The sequence below is a fragment of the Acomys russatus genome, chromosome 6, assembly GCF_903995435.1.
Source record: "Acomys russatus chromosome 6, mAcoRus1.1, whole genome shotgun sequence".
NCBI lineage: Eukaryota > Metazoa > Chordata > Mammalia > Rodentia > Muridae > Acomys > Acomys russatus.
In genome coordinates this window covers 22,892,061-22,905,196 of record NC_067142.1, presented here as the reverse complement: position 1 = coordinate 22,905,196, position 13,136 = coordinate 22,892,061, and the positions used below count along the sequence as shown (strand labels likewise).

The 13,136-nt window shown below is 39.4% G+C and overlaps 1 protein-coding gene across 1 annotated transcript in view; it reads left to right on the top strand.

Moving 5' to 3' along the window:
- Positions 1–13,136, top strand: part of Dpp10 (dipeptidyl peptidase like 10) — a 772,006-nt gene that overhangs the window by 667,424 nt on the left and 91,446 nt on the right. Inside the window, exon 9 of the mRNA XM_051147278.1 lies at positions 6,489–6,643. Within this exon, the coding sequence (XP_051003235.1) occupies positions 6,489–6,643 (155 nt within the window). The remainder of the gene's footprint in view (positions 1–6,488; positions 6,644–13,136) is intronic.

Here is a 13,136-nt window from a genome sequence, read left to right as displayed (position 1 = left end):
AGGCTTTTTGTTATTTCTGTTGTTGTTGAATTGCAGCCTAAAAGCATGGTGATCTGATAGGATACAAGGTATTATTCAATCCTCTTGTATCTATTGAGGCTTGCTTTGTGACCTACGATGTGGTCAATTTTGGAGAAGGTTCCATGGGGTGCAGAGAAGAAGGTATATTCCCTCTTGTTTGGGTGAAAAGTTCTATAGATATCGGTTAGATCCATTTGACCCATGGCATTGGTTAATGATGTTATTTCTCAGCTTAGTCTCTGTTTCAATGACTTATCCTTCATTGAGAGTGGGGTGTTGAAGTCTCCCACTATTATTGTGTGAGGATCGATGTGTGGTTTAAGCTTTTTTAGCAGATCTTTTACAAATGTGGGTGCCCTTGTATTGGGAGCATAGATGTTCAGAATTGTGATGTCATCTTGATTGACTTTACCTTTGATGAGTATGAAGTGTCCTTCTGCTTCCCTTTTGATTAATTTTGGTTGAAAATCTATTTTGTTCAATACTAAAATGGCTACACCTGCTTGCTTCTTGTGACCATTTGCTTGGAATATTTTTTCCAACCTTTTACCCTGAGGTAATGCCTATCATCATGGGTGAGATATGTTTCTTGGATGCAAAAGAATGTTGGATCTTGTTTATGCACCCATTCAGTTAGTCTGTGTCTTTTTATTGGAGACTTGAGACCATTGATGTTGAGAGATATTAATGGCCAGTGACTGTTAAGAGTCTTAATTTTGATGTTGTTTCCAGTCGCATATTTGTGTAGTTGTGTTTTTGCCATGGGATAGTTATCTATTTCCTGAGTAGTTTTTGTTGTAGCTTGACCCATTGGGATGGAGTTTTCCTCCTAGTACCTTATGTAAAGCTGGATTTGTGGATAGGTACTGTTTGAATTTGTTTTTGTCATGGAATATTTTGTTTTCTCCATCAATGGTTATTGATAGTTTTGCTGGGTAAAGTAGTCTGGCCTGGCATCTGTGGTCTCTTAGGGTTTGCAGGATCTCTGTCCAGGCCCTTCTGGCTTTTATGGTCTCTGCTGAGAAGTCGGGTGTAATTCTGATAGGTTTGCCATTAAATGTTATTTGGCCCTTTTCCCTTGCAGCTTTTAATATTTTTCTTTGTTCTGTATGTTTTGTGTTTTGATTATTATGTGACGGGCAGTTTTTCTTTTCTGGTCAATTCTATTTGGTGTTCTGTAGGCCTCTTGTATGTTTATAGGCATCTCTTTCTTTAGATTGGGGAAATTTTCTTCTTTGATTTTGTTGAGAATAGTTTCTGGGCCTTGGAGTCTCATATCTTCTCTTTCTTCAATGCCTATTATCCTCAGATTTCTTCTTTTCATGGTGTCCTTAATCTCTTGGATGTTTTGTGTCAGGAGTTTTCCAGATTTGGCATTTTCTTTAATGGTTGCTTGAAGATCTGTGATTGTATCTTCTAGACCTGAGATTCATTCTTCCATCTCTTGGATTCTGTTAGAAAAGCTCACCTCTGTGTTGCTTGCCTTCTTCTCTGAGGTCTCACGTTCTCGTTTTTCTTCTGTCTGTGTGTTTATCATTTAATCCATTTTCATTTTCAGATCTTGAACTGATTTTTTTATTTCTTTCATCTGATTTTTTGTATATTCCTGAGTTTCTTCCATTGCCCCTTTATAGGTCTTCAGAATTTGAACCGTTTTATTTATTTCTTTCATCTGGTTGTTTGCATTTTCCTGCAATTTTTCCAGTTCCACTCTATGTGCTTCTTTTATGTCTCTCACCTGTTTGGTTGCATCTCCCTGCATTTGATTATGAATTTTATTTGTTTCCTCCATTCTCATCCTCATTCCTAAGGATTTGAGGTCATTTTTTTTTTTTTTTTTTTTTTTTTTTTTTTTTTTTTTTTTTTTTTGTATTTCTGTTGTATTTGAATTCTCTGGGTTGTTTTCTTTGGGATAGCTGGAAACTGGAGACGCCATGTTGTTTTGGGTTTTTTTTGCGTATGCTTTCTCGCTGTCCTTTAGGCATCTTGCCATCTTTGTGTTTGTTCGGTAGCTTCCAGAGTTGGATGGAGGGAGTCTGATGATAGATTCACTTGTTTTCTTATGATTTCCCTATGCTGGGAGCTCTAATGCTTCACTGGTGTGGATGGCAGGAGGTTAGCCCTGTTGTTTTGGACTCTCACAGCCAGTGATCTTCAGCTCCCCTGTGCTGTGGGTCCTGCAATCATTCTGGGTCTCTGAATGAGCGTTGGGTCAGGCCAAGGTATCCACAGCCTTCTGTGCCCCCTGCCAAGTCCAGCTAGGACCACTGGGCCCGAACCACAGGCCGAACTCAGCTAGATTCTCAGGGCCTGAACCATCTGCCAAGCTCAGCTAGGGATTCTGGGCCCAGAATTTTTGGGCTGGGACTACGCACCAAGCTCAACTAGGGGCTTTTGCCCCAAAGTGCGTGCTGTGGTCAGTTATTGACTCAGGGCCCGAACTGTCCACCAAGCTCAGCCAGGAGTTCTGGATTCAAACAGCACACTGTGTCTAACCAGAGTCTTAGAGCCTGTGGAACTGAGTGCTCCTCCCAGCCTACGTCACAACAAGAGAACTGCGGCTGCGTTGAGCTAGGGCTTTCAGTGGAACTGAGCGCTCTGCCCAGCCTGTGTCACAGCAGGAGAACTGTGGCTGCGCTGAGTTAGCACCGGTGGTGGAACCAAGAGCTTTTCCCAGACTGCGTCACTGCAGGGGAGCTGTGGCTGTGCTGAGTTAGTGCCTCAGGCAGAACTGTCTGCAGAGTCCAGTCTGGGTCCCAAGGCACCACTTGAGCCAGATCCTGCCCAAAGTCCCCTCTCCCGCAGCAACTCCCACCAGCTATCACACCAATCACCTCCACTGGAAGGCTATGAGCTGCAAATCTCAGCCACCGCCGCTGCTGACGCTGGTGCCGCTGGTGCCGCTGGTGCCACTGGTGCCGCTGGTGCTGCTGCTTCTGCCGCTGCTGCTCCGATCCGAGAAAATCCACGCTCCTCCCGTGTGCAGGGGCACGCAGGTCCTCTGCGCCCTGGTCCCTCTGAATCGTGGAGCACTCCCGCTGCCGTGTTGTGGGGACCTTGGTGTTCCTGGCTCAGAAATCTGTGCAATTCCCTGAATTGTTTACTGGAGCCTCCAAACACGGTCCACACTGCTTGCCACCATCTTGGATCCCCCGGAGCTACAATTCTTGCATATATGTTCTGTTAGGTGCAATTAAATAAATGGTGTCTATTTCATAGTGGCTATCGAGTGCATGATATTAAAGATGCTTTTAGTTATCCCTTTCATACAGTGGATATTGGGCATTCCTTTCCGTCTACCTTGATTGAGACAGGGTCTCTTGCAGTTCACTGTTTCTGCATATTCCAGGAAAGACAAAGCACAAGAGTCCAGGTATTTTCTTTTTTCCTCCTCTCATCTCCCTATAAGAGATGCAGAATCACCAATGTCGGGACAAATGTGTCTGGCCATTTAGTTCGTTACTGGTGATCTAAACTCAAGTCCTCAAAGTAGCATCTAAAGCACTTTATTTCCTGAGCTGCTAAGCTTTTCTTGTTGTTCTTTGTTTTTGTGTGCTTCATGTATCAACACTATGGGAAAAGAATGTATTTGCTAATAACCTGTTTTTTAATATACTAACAATATACTGAATTTAGGGAAGGTAAGCTATATCATCAAATCAAGCAAAATGATTTTGCTTCCCGTTAGGTTTCTGGTTCTCTTCTATTTTGTTTTTCCATTACAGTGAGCTCAGAGTGATTATGGCTTCTAATTTAGAGGAATGGACTTGGGCATATGTTTCAATTGGAGTCATTATTCCTGCAGGCAGGAAACTGCCTAAGTTCACCATCATCAGAACTAGAAGAACAGGTGCCATGCTATTCCATGGGTTCCTGGTATCACAGGGACAAGACATTGCCGTTTCCACCTCTCATTTATCTGGCCTTTGATGCTGTTAAATGCAGAAACTGTAATATTCCTATGGCACAAAGGAGCCCACGCACTCACCATTCCAGAGAGACTAAGCATATAGTTGATAGGACCATCGTATTCGTGCAGCGGGGGACCATGTGGCCCTTCTCTTGCCATACGTTCTTGCCCGCCTTGAGCCACTGTAGCATAGGTTGTTGTGACAGTGACAGATGTCTTGGCGAGATATCATATAATTGTATCCATGTGTCTATAGACAACAAGTGCACTCTACTCCCATGCATGTGCTTCTATGTGACATGAATGCTGCTCAATGAACAGGAATGGCTGCTGTGCAGTTAGTGGGCTACCAGATAGCTGGCTAATCTACAGGGTAGGAATCACTACCCTGTACATAGTGGGAGCTGGCTAATCTACAGGGTAGGAATCAGTTAGTCGGCTACCAGATAGCTGGCTAATCTACAGGGTAGGAATCAGGTAGTTGGCTACCAGATGGCTGGCTAATCTACAGGGTAGGAATCACTGCCCTGTACATAGTAGGAGCTGACGGCAACTAACGCACTAAAGGCTATATGTTCTATGTGATTATTAATAGACGCTTTGATTATGGATGGGTTCTATTGGCATTGTGTGACATTAGCATCCTCATAAATGTATTTTAATATATTTAGTCCTTCTGATAAGTTTTTCCTAAATTTCTCGGCCTCTAAACTTCAAGTTTCATTTTTTTTTTTTTTTTTTCATGTCGGGTCAAGTAGACATTTATTAGTTACTACCTGCAGGTCAGAAAGATGGATATGTTTCAGTCAAACTTTTTCCATGTTGGAAGATCTGTTTATTATTCACTTTCAGTGCCCTTCCTGAGTCAGAATATAGTGTAGCTCTGAGGCAGTTTAGGCTTGTTCATCTGCTCCATGTTCAGTGACCTGCTTACATTTCAACTCTGTATCCATTCCTAAAATGTTTGGGAACACAACTTGGGCCACCAATGTGGAGTGAAGGACTGAGGCAAATCAGAGACTCCAGTATTGTAGGCAGCCACATGTGCTCTTCAGGGTTAGCCCATCACATATATAGACTTCGATTTTATATTGTAGTGTTGCTGTATACATTCAGTGGGCCAGACGGTAAGCAGTTCATAATGGGAAGTTAGGGTTGCATTATCATTTGATAACTCATTGTCAAGGATGGTTTAATATTCAAGCATTACTGAGCTCTCTTGGATCCTGGCCCTCTTCTTGCAACTGCACAAGAAAAGGACTATTCCAATGGTGCTATGGAACCTTTTATTCTGCATGTGTGTTCAAATCCTGAGCTTCTGTTTTCTTTTCCTGTGATATTTCTCTATGCTTGTTTAGAAGAATCATGTCTACCATGTTTTACAATCTTTATTACCACTGTTATTTTTTGTCCACAGTCAGTTGTCAAAGTATTTGTTCTTCCAACACAATATTCCTATACCTACATGACATTTCAGGTCACTACTAATGACTCACAACTACATCTATTTCACCATACTTTATTCCCTTTGTAGGGAAAAAATAATTATTACAACATCACACACACACACACACACACACACACACACACACACACACACACACATACCACACAAGCAAAACACCACCTATTCACAAAAATCTAATTCTTAAGGTATATTTTCTTAATATGTTTTCTAGTATTAATCCTCATTCCAGAGTCCTCAAAGGAAAAACTTGACTTATTTGGGAAAATTAGTTGAAGTTGTTTTATTTCCAAAGAGACTATTTACAGAGATAAAGACATAGTAAACCACGGAGGAACCTGCTGTAATCTAGACTAAAAGCAGCCAAGTTATTATTGTCACTATTAGCATAGAAATGAACCATTACCAGACACAGAGTCATGAAGTATGGACTCATGGTCCACAATAGTAACATCATTTAAAGTTCACAAGTGGCCTGAAGTTGCATTGCAGGATGAAGCTATGAAGATAAGTAGTCTGGATTGGTTCATTTCTTTATAATTGTCCATGTAAATGCTGTAATGGCCTCACACCATAGGAGACAGAGGACATAATATAGAGACTTTTGATGTGGTTCCTACAAATTAAATTCCTGATTCATAAGTATATAGCGGATATTATGTTATATAAAATTCTTTCTATATATTTCATTCTTATTCCTTGGAAATAATAAGAATGTAGTAATTGTATTCAGCCTCTAACCTGTCTGATAAGAGAATGGAAAAAATAGCTGCCTGCAAATATGCATGAGTGATGTCATGAGTGCTCGTGGCTTTAGCTGTATCCTACTCTTCACTCATTGTCCTTATTGTTTTCTCTCAATTGATACTTTCATGTGTTGAGTCTACTGATGCTACATTCTATTCCTCTCTTTCTCCCTTTCCTGGCATTGACATAGCAATTTGAACATACAGACTTCTCAGAGAAGTGAATAAAATCTGGCATGCTATCTAGATAATATTCATGCACAATGAGGATTTCAAGGACAGATGTTTGTGGGTCACTGAGCCCACATCTCTACAGTTGATCTCAAATAACACTCATTTATTCTAGAGGAACTTCTGCATTCTCACATCGCCCACTGGTGGTCACCTGATGGAGAGAGACTTGCCTTCCTGATGATAAATGACTCTTTGGTGCCTAACATGGTTATACCTCGGCTTACTGGAGCACTGTACCCCAAAGCAAAGCAGTACCCATACCCCAAGGTAAGCATTGTGAAAGAGCTATTTATTCCTTCTCTCTGCATCAATGACTTGATGGACAGCATGCTTGAATCAAGGAAAAAAAAGTGCCTCTGAAAGAAAAGTTTCCTATCTGCAGACAAAACCATCAATTCTAAGCTTGTCAGTTTAAGTCAAGAAAGACTATTGAAAGAAAAGGAACAAGTGGGGCTGGAACTATTGCTCACAAAACAAAGCACTCGCTATGCACACAGAATGATTTAAATTTGATCCTCCAGAACCTATGTTTTTTAAAAAGCCCTGCCTGGGCCGGGCGTGGTGGCGCATGACTTTAATCCCAGCACTTGGGAGGCAGAGGCAGGCGGATCGCTGTGAGTTCGAGGCCAGCCAGCCTGGGCTACAAAGTGAGTCCAGGACAGCCCAGGCTACACAGAGAAACCCTGTCTCAAAAAAAAAAAAAAAAAAAAAAAAGGGCCTGCCTGGCAGTGCTGAAAAGATGGGTAAAGGTGGAAACCCTGGTCCTCACTGTCCAGACAGACTAAGCACCATGGTGAGCCCCAGGCGAATGAGAGAAAAATAACTGCAGAAAAATAACAAAACCAAAACAAAGTGAATAGCACCATAGGGATATCCTTCGGCCTCCATACAAGTGGATACACATGCTCATATCCTGCATACATCTGCATACACACACACATACACATGTCCACACACACAAACACACACATATATACACAAACTCAGACACATACACACACATACACACACAAACACACACACACACACACACACACAGAAAGAGAGAGAGAGAGAGAGAGAGAGAGAGAGAGAGAGAGAGAGAGAGAGAGAGAGAGAGAGAGAGAGAGAGAGAGAGAGGAAAAAGAAGTTCTTGTACAGATGATTAAAGGAATGAGACATATTTCTCATATTTTTATACTTCTTCCCTTTTGATGCTCATTCTTGTTTTTTTTCTTGCTACCTACTGAGTTGAAAAGAGATAAAAGACAGACCTGAGGTGAGGACAAAGTCTTCTCCAGATTACATCATTGGAATTGTGAATAGATTTTGTAAGATGAAGAAATGCCAGTTAGGAGTTTAGTTTAAAAAAAAATTAGTTTCTTTCAGATGACTTCTTAGGGCAGTTAATGTACTATAAGTTAATATGTATTTTAATTCTCTCATAAAAATTGACTGAGCATAAAGAATCTCCCGTCAAGAATAGATGAATCATAAAGGGCCCCAGTGAAGACTAGAATAAGCACAAAGAATTTATTAGTAACTGTATTAATAGCAGCAATATTTTGGCAGAACCTGAAATAGAATGTGGTTGATGAAATGCTGCTGTTGAGTCCTATCAAGGGATAGATAAGATAGATGAAAAAGGTTTTATAGGGCAAAAGAGCATAGAAATATTTCATAGACAGCAAAAATTATTTTCAAGTGTTGAATAAGGCCTCCAGGACAAAGACATAAATACATTTGATAGCACTTGGATTTCTGTTGCTAGCCCTCCTTAATGCCTCAAGATTTACACGGTGGTTGTGGTAGTGGTGGTGGTGGTGATGGTGGGGAGGGTAGTTGTAGTGGTGATAGTGATGGAATTGGTGGTGGTGGTGGTGGTGATGGTGGTAATGATGGTGGTGATGGTGATAGTGATGGTATTGGTAGTAGTGCTGCTGGTGGTGACGGTGATGATAATAGTGATGGTATTGGTGGCAGTGGTGATATGTATGAGCTCAGAATTAGCATGTCACACATCCTCTTCAATTACTGTGAACCTTAGTTTTTGAGACAGAGTATCTCACTGAATCTAGTGCTCACCAATTTAGCTTGGCTGGATAGCAAGCAGACTCCAGGAATGCTGTTGTCTCAGTTTTCTCAGATAACCCTAGATACGGTTATGACCAAGTTTTCTTTTAATGTGTGGTTCAGACTTAGAGCCCCAAGTTTGCATTATAGACATTTTTCTGACTTAACCATCTTAGGCCCCTCAGATTCCCTTAAAAAAGAAATTATAATGATGCTTATTTCATCTTTGAGAATTTCATAGATGTATGTAACATATCTTGATCATGTCTACCCTCTACCTCCTGACTACAAGTCCCAACAATTTGCCCCATACAACCTTGTATCCTCTTCATTTTTATAACCCACTGAGTTTAATTAGTTGTTTCTATATGTTCATGTGGATGAGGTATCCACTGGAGGTTGGAGAGCCTATAACCACAGTACTGAAAACAAGAAGCTCTACTTTATCAATAGCCATCAACTGATAACAGTCCCTCTACCAGAGGTGAGATTGGAAGTCCTGCCCAATCCATGATGCGGTGTTGATTGTCTTGGTCTTATGAAGTAAAGCTCCATTTTAAAACACGTATTTCCCAATATAAGGTGCTTGTGATGAGACTTTTTATGCACTGATCATACAAAGAGATCTTCTAAAAGTCTTCATTGTACATTTTAGCTCTTAATTAGGAAAGACAAGAAAATGTTGTGGGAAGTGGTTGCCACAGCATACTTTGGAAGGGCAGAGAATTTCCTATAGCAGGAGTTTTTGTTTTTTTGTTTTGTTTTGTTTTGTTTTTTTAACATGCAGGCCATAGGGATGACAAGGGGTGACAAGACTCTTTACCCACCAAAATGTTTCCCTGACACAAGAAGTTGGTTTTGAGCCTCTGACTTAGAGAAAGGTGCTTTGTTTTTCTCACGTACAAATATCTTTGCTGATCTTGAATTTGGTCACTGTACTATCTATATCCATACCCAGCAAAAAAGACATCACTCTTATTAGGCCCAGTCTGCTGTGGAAACACAGCAAAGTTGGCATGAATTGGAAGCAACTTTTCCTAAACACCACATTCAGTCATTCTAGAGAGAAAACAAGGCAAGGTTCAAATGTAGAGAACATTGGAGAACATTCATATTCCTGCAAGAACAGAATGTCTGCATGTCTTGATACCACCTCTTATTCTCTGGAGAGAGTTTATAAAACATCAAGTCAGTGCTCTTCAGAAAATGGCCTTCTGTGACTCAAAAACAAAAACAAAAAAAACAAAACATTGACTCCTCATGACATTTTCATCATGCTCAAGAAAAAAAAAAAAAGGTGTTTTTGTGGGTAATGGGTTGAGCCTGTCTGTAAACTGCCTACCAGCTTTTTGTACACCTTAGATAAACTGAGCATTCTTTTCCAACATATTAATTCTTTCTTTTCTCAATTTAATAATGGTGATGAAATCTAGTGATTATAGAAAAGGTGGATAACTAGTAGTATAAAAGGCATGTGGAGCTGTTCAGTGCACAAAAGAATAATATCAGTCCCATGGAGGAGATAACACAGTGATTCATTTCTGAAGAGTGGAAATTGCAATTGATTTTCATTTTTAAAAGAATGTGCTTAGCTATGTCTTCAAATTACCCTCTCAGCCATAGACAGTCTCAGGCCTCACCATAAGAAAACCAAGACTTGTAAATGGACAAATATAAATATTTAAGAAATATAAAAATTCAAATGTGTCACCAGGAACTCAGATACAGAATAATTATAGATAGCTTGGCATTTAATAATTTGTTATTTCCTTAGTCATGAATAGACATGTAGTGTCTATTAATTGAATGTGTCATGCATGTTAGTAACAAATTGTTTTGTTTTGAGGGAGGCTACCATTTTCCCCTCATTTAATCTTCATTGTAATCACTTATTTTTAAAAAATAGATAAGCATAGCTCCTAAAAGTGTTAGTGTTTTTTAAAGGCATACCTATGAACTAGTCAGATGGTTCAGCAGATAAGAACATTTTTTGCTCTTCCAGAGGACATGAGTTCTGTTCCTGGCACCCATGTTGTTTAGCTTATAATTTCCTTTAACTCCAGCTCAAGAGAATCTGATGTCATCTTCTGAACTCTGAAGATACCCACATGCACATGTAGAGACACACATAGACACAAACCTATCCACATAGTTTAAAAAATACATGTTTTGCTAAGTCTCATCTATTTTAGGACTGGAAGGTAACTTAAGTAAAGCTCCTAGAGATCAATTTTTATTTTCATAGACGCTCAGAACACCTAAACACCTGCCTGTCAATCACGGATACTGATGGGTCTGTTTGCTCCACTTAGAGATAGAAACTCAGCTATATATAGACAGCAGAGAGTGTCTCTACATCAACACAGGAGCATAGTGTGATGAACCTACTGAGTGGGCACTGACTGTCAATGAAAGTATTTAAAAGGAAACCTGGAGCTATGGAGATAGCTCACTGTTTGCTTCTCATACATCAGGACCTGACTTTGAGAATCACTAGATTATCCAGGAAAAAAAAATATACAAGCCTGGTTTTTCGAGCTTGTGATCATACCATTGGAGAGGCAGGGATAGATCAATGCCTTACACTCACTGGCCAGGCAGTCTAACTTTCTTGGAGAGCTCCAGACAATGAATGATTGACTCTTTGTTTCTAAGTATGTGAACTGTGACATGGAGGGAGTTAAGTATCTCATCATCTACATACATAAATATATGCCCTCCATGTTACATCCATGCCCACAGATCCACATACATTAAAAAATAAACAAAACAACAACAACAATAAAACAGACAAAGCTAAGGAAAGGAACCTTTCTCTGGGCATGGCTTTTTATTTGAGATAACAACCCATGTATTTAAGACACCAGTTTCAAAAAAGAAAGTTAAGGTTAGGGTCCTAACATCACCTGAAATTTCAGTATCTATTTGAGTGTGTCATTTACTTTTGAAACACTCTTTTTCTACCCTAGTTATAAATGATTGTTAGCTTCCCCATAATAAATGGAGGTTAAATTTGCTTGCATACAACAAACTTTCGGAAAGTGACACTTTAGAAATTGAGATAATGCTGAGTTCATATTAAATTGCTGTTTAAATTAAGCTAGATTTAAAAACTGGTGCAGCAAAACTCAGCATGATCAGATTTACTGATGAAACACTTACACCAAACAAATATATTTGGATTTTATTTAATTCAGCACGATTTGGTGCTTATAAAGTACCCTATCATTAGCAACTCAGCACAAAGGAGATGCAGAGTTCTCTCTCTGTAACCTCAGGTTAATCTTCTTAATTAAAACATTATCTCGTTTAATGACAATTTAGTTGCCAGTAAAACAAGGTTAATTATTATTGAGGCTTGCATTTCAGAAGCATGGAGGAAGGGATTCTGTGGATTTGCTGTCTTTGTGGCAAATGGGACTATTGAAAGCAAAGAGATGAGCTCTCTAATTTGCACACTCTCTGAATGATTCCAATATTAAAATTTGAAAATGAACTCACTGGATTTGCCTAATTCCAAACTCCATGGATAAGTAAAATTGTAGCTGAGATTATGAAATGCCGAATAGCCAAATTTGGGAGGCAGCCTGATGTTTCACTGAGGTGCCTTGATATAAAAACGGCCTCCTATGTACAGTTTTTATTTTTTGCATTTGAATTTTTGTTGAAGTTCTTTTTGTTTATTTATTTATTATTAATTAGTTTATTCAGATTACAACTCAATTATTATCCCATCATGTGTATCCTCCCATTCCTCTCTCCCTCCCACACCTACCCTATTCCCCTCCCCTAGGCCCATGACTCAGGGGGATCTCCTGCCCCACTTTATGGTCACAGGCTATCAAGTCTCATCTTGGTAGCCTGTTTTGTATAGATTTTAATTTGCATTCCCACGGAAGGTGATTGTGAGATCCTTCATCTTGCACAAGTGCAAATTTACAGTTTCAGTTGCAGAGACCCTTAAAGAAATGATCAGCATCTATGTGTCTTTGGGAAATAAATCATAAACTATAGATAAGAGTTCCCGGGAAAATTCAATCCAACTTAATGTCCTTATGTTTCTAGTTAGTGTATTAAATTATAAAAAATAAGCATAAATTTTAACTGGGTAAGAATTGCATCATAAAACCATCAATTATTCTTATCTGTAGCTGTATCCTCTTTTAGATAGTTTAGTCATCTCTTTGTTATTTAGTATAACAAAGCTATGACATTTTATTCACAGAAAGAAAACATTTCTCTCACAAACTATGCTTTCTGACATATTCTCAAGTACATATCTGTCTCAGTTTTGAAAATCAAGTAACTTTTGTGTTATAATTTTAATCATATACTTATGTTACATCATAGCAGAGACATTATTGAACACAGATTCCACTGACTCACAGATTTAGATAATCCACATCTCAAAACATGCTTCAGACACCTGCACTGTTCATGTCAACGTTGTTCTGAAGGTAAACTTCAGGCCCTCTGCACCACATCTCATGAAAACTATCTTCTGACACCTAGCCAGGTGTGCTTAGTTGGAAAGATGAGAGGCAGATTTATGGATAGATGATGGATGATAGATGATAGATAGATAGATAGATAGATAGATAGATAGATAGATAGAAGATAGATACGTAGCTACATAGATACATAGATAGATAATAGGTACATAGATAGATAGATAGATAGATAGATAATAGATGATAGATAGATAGAT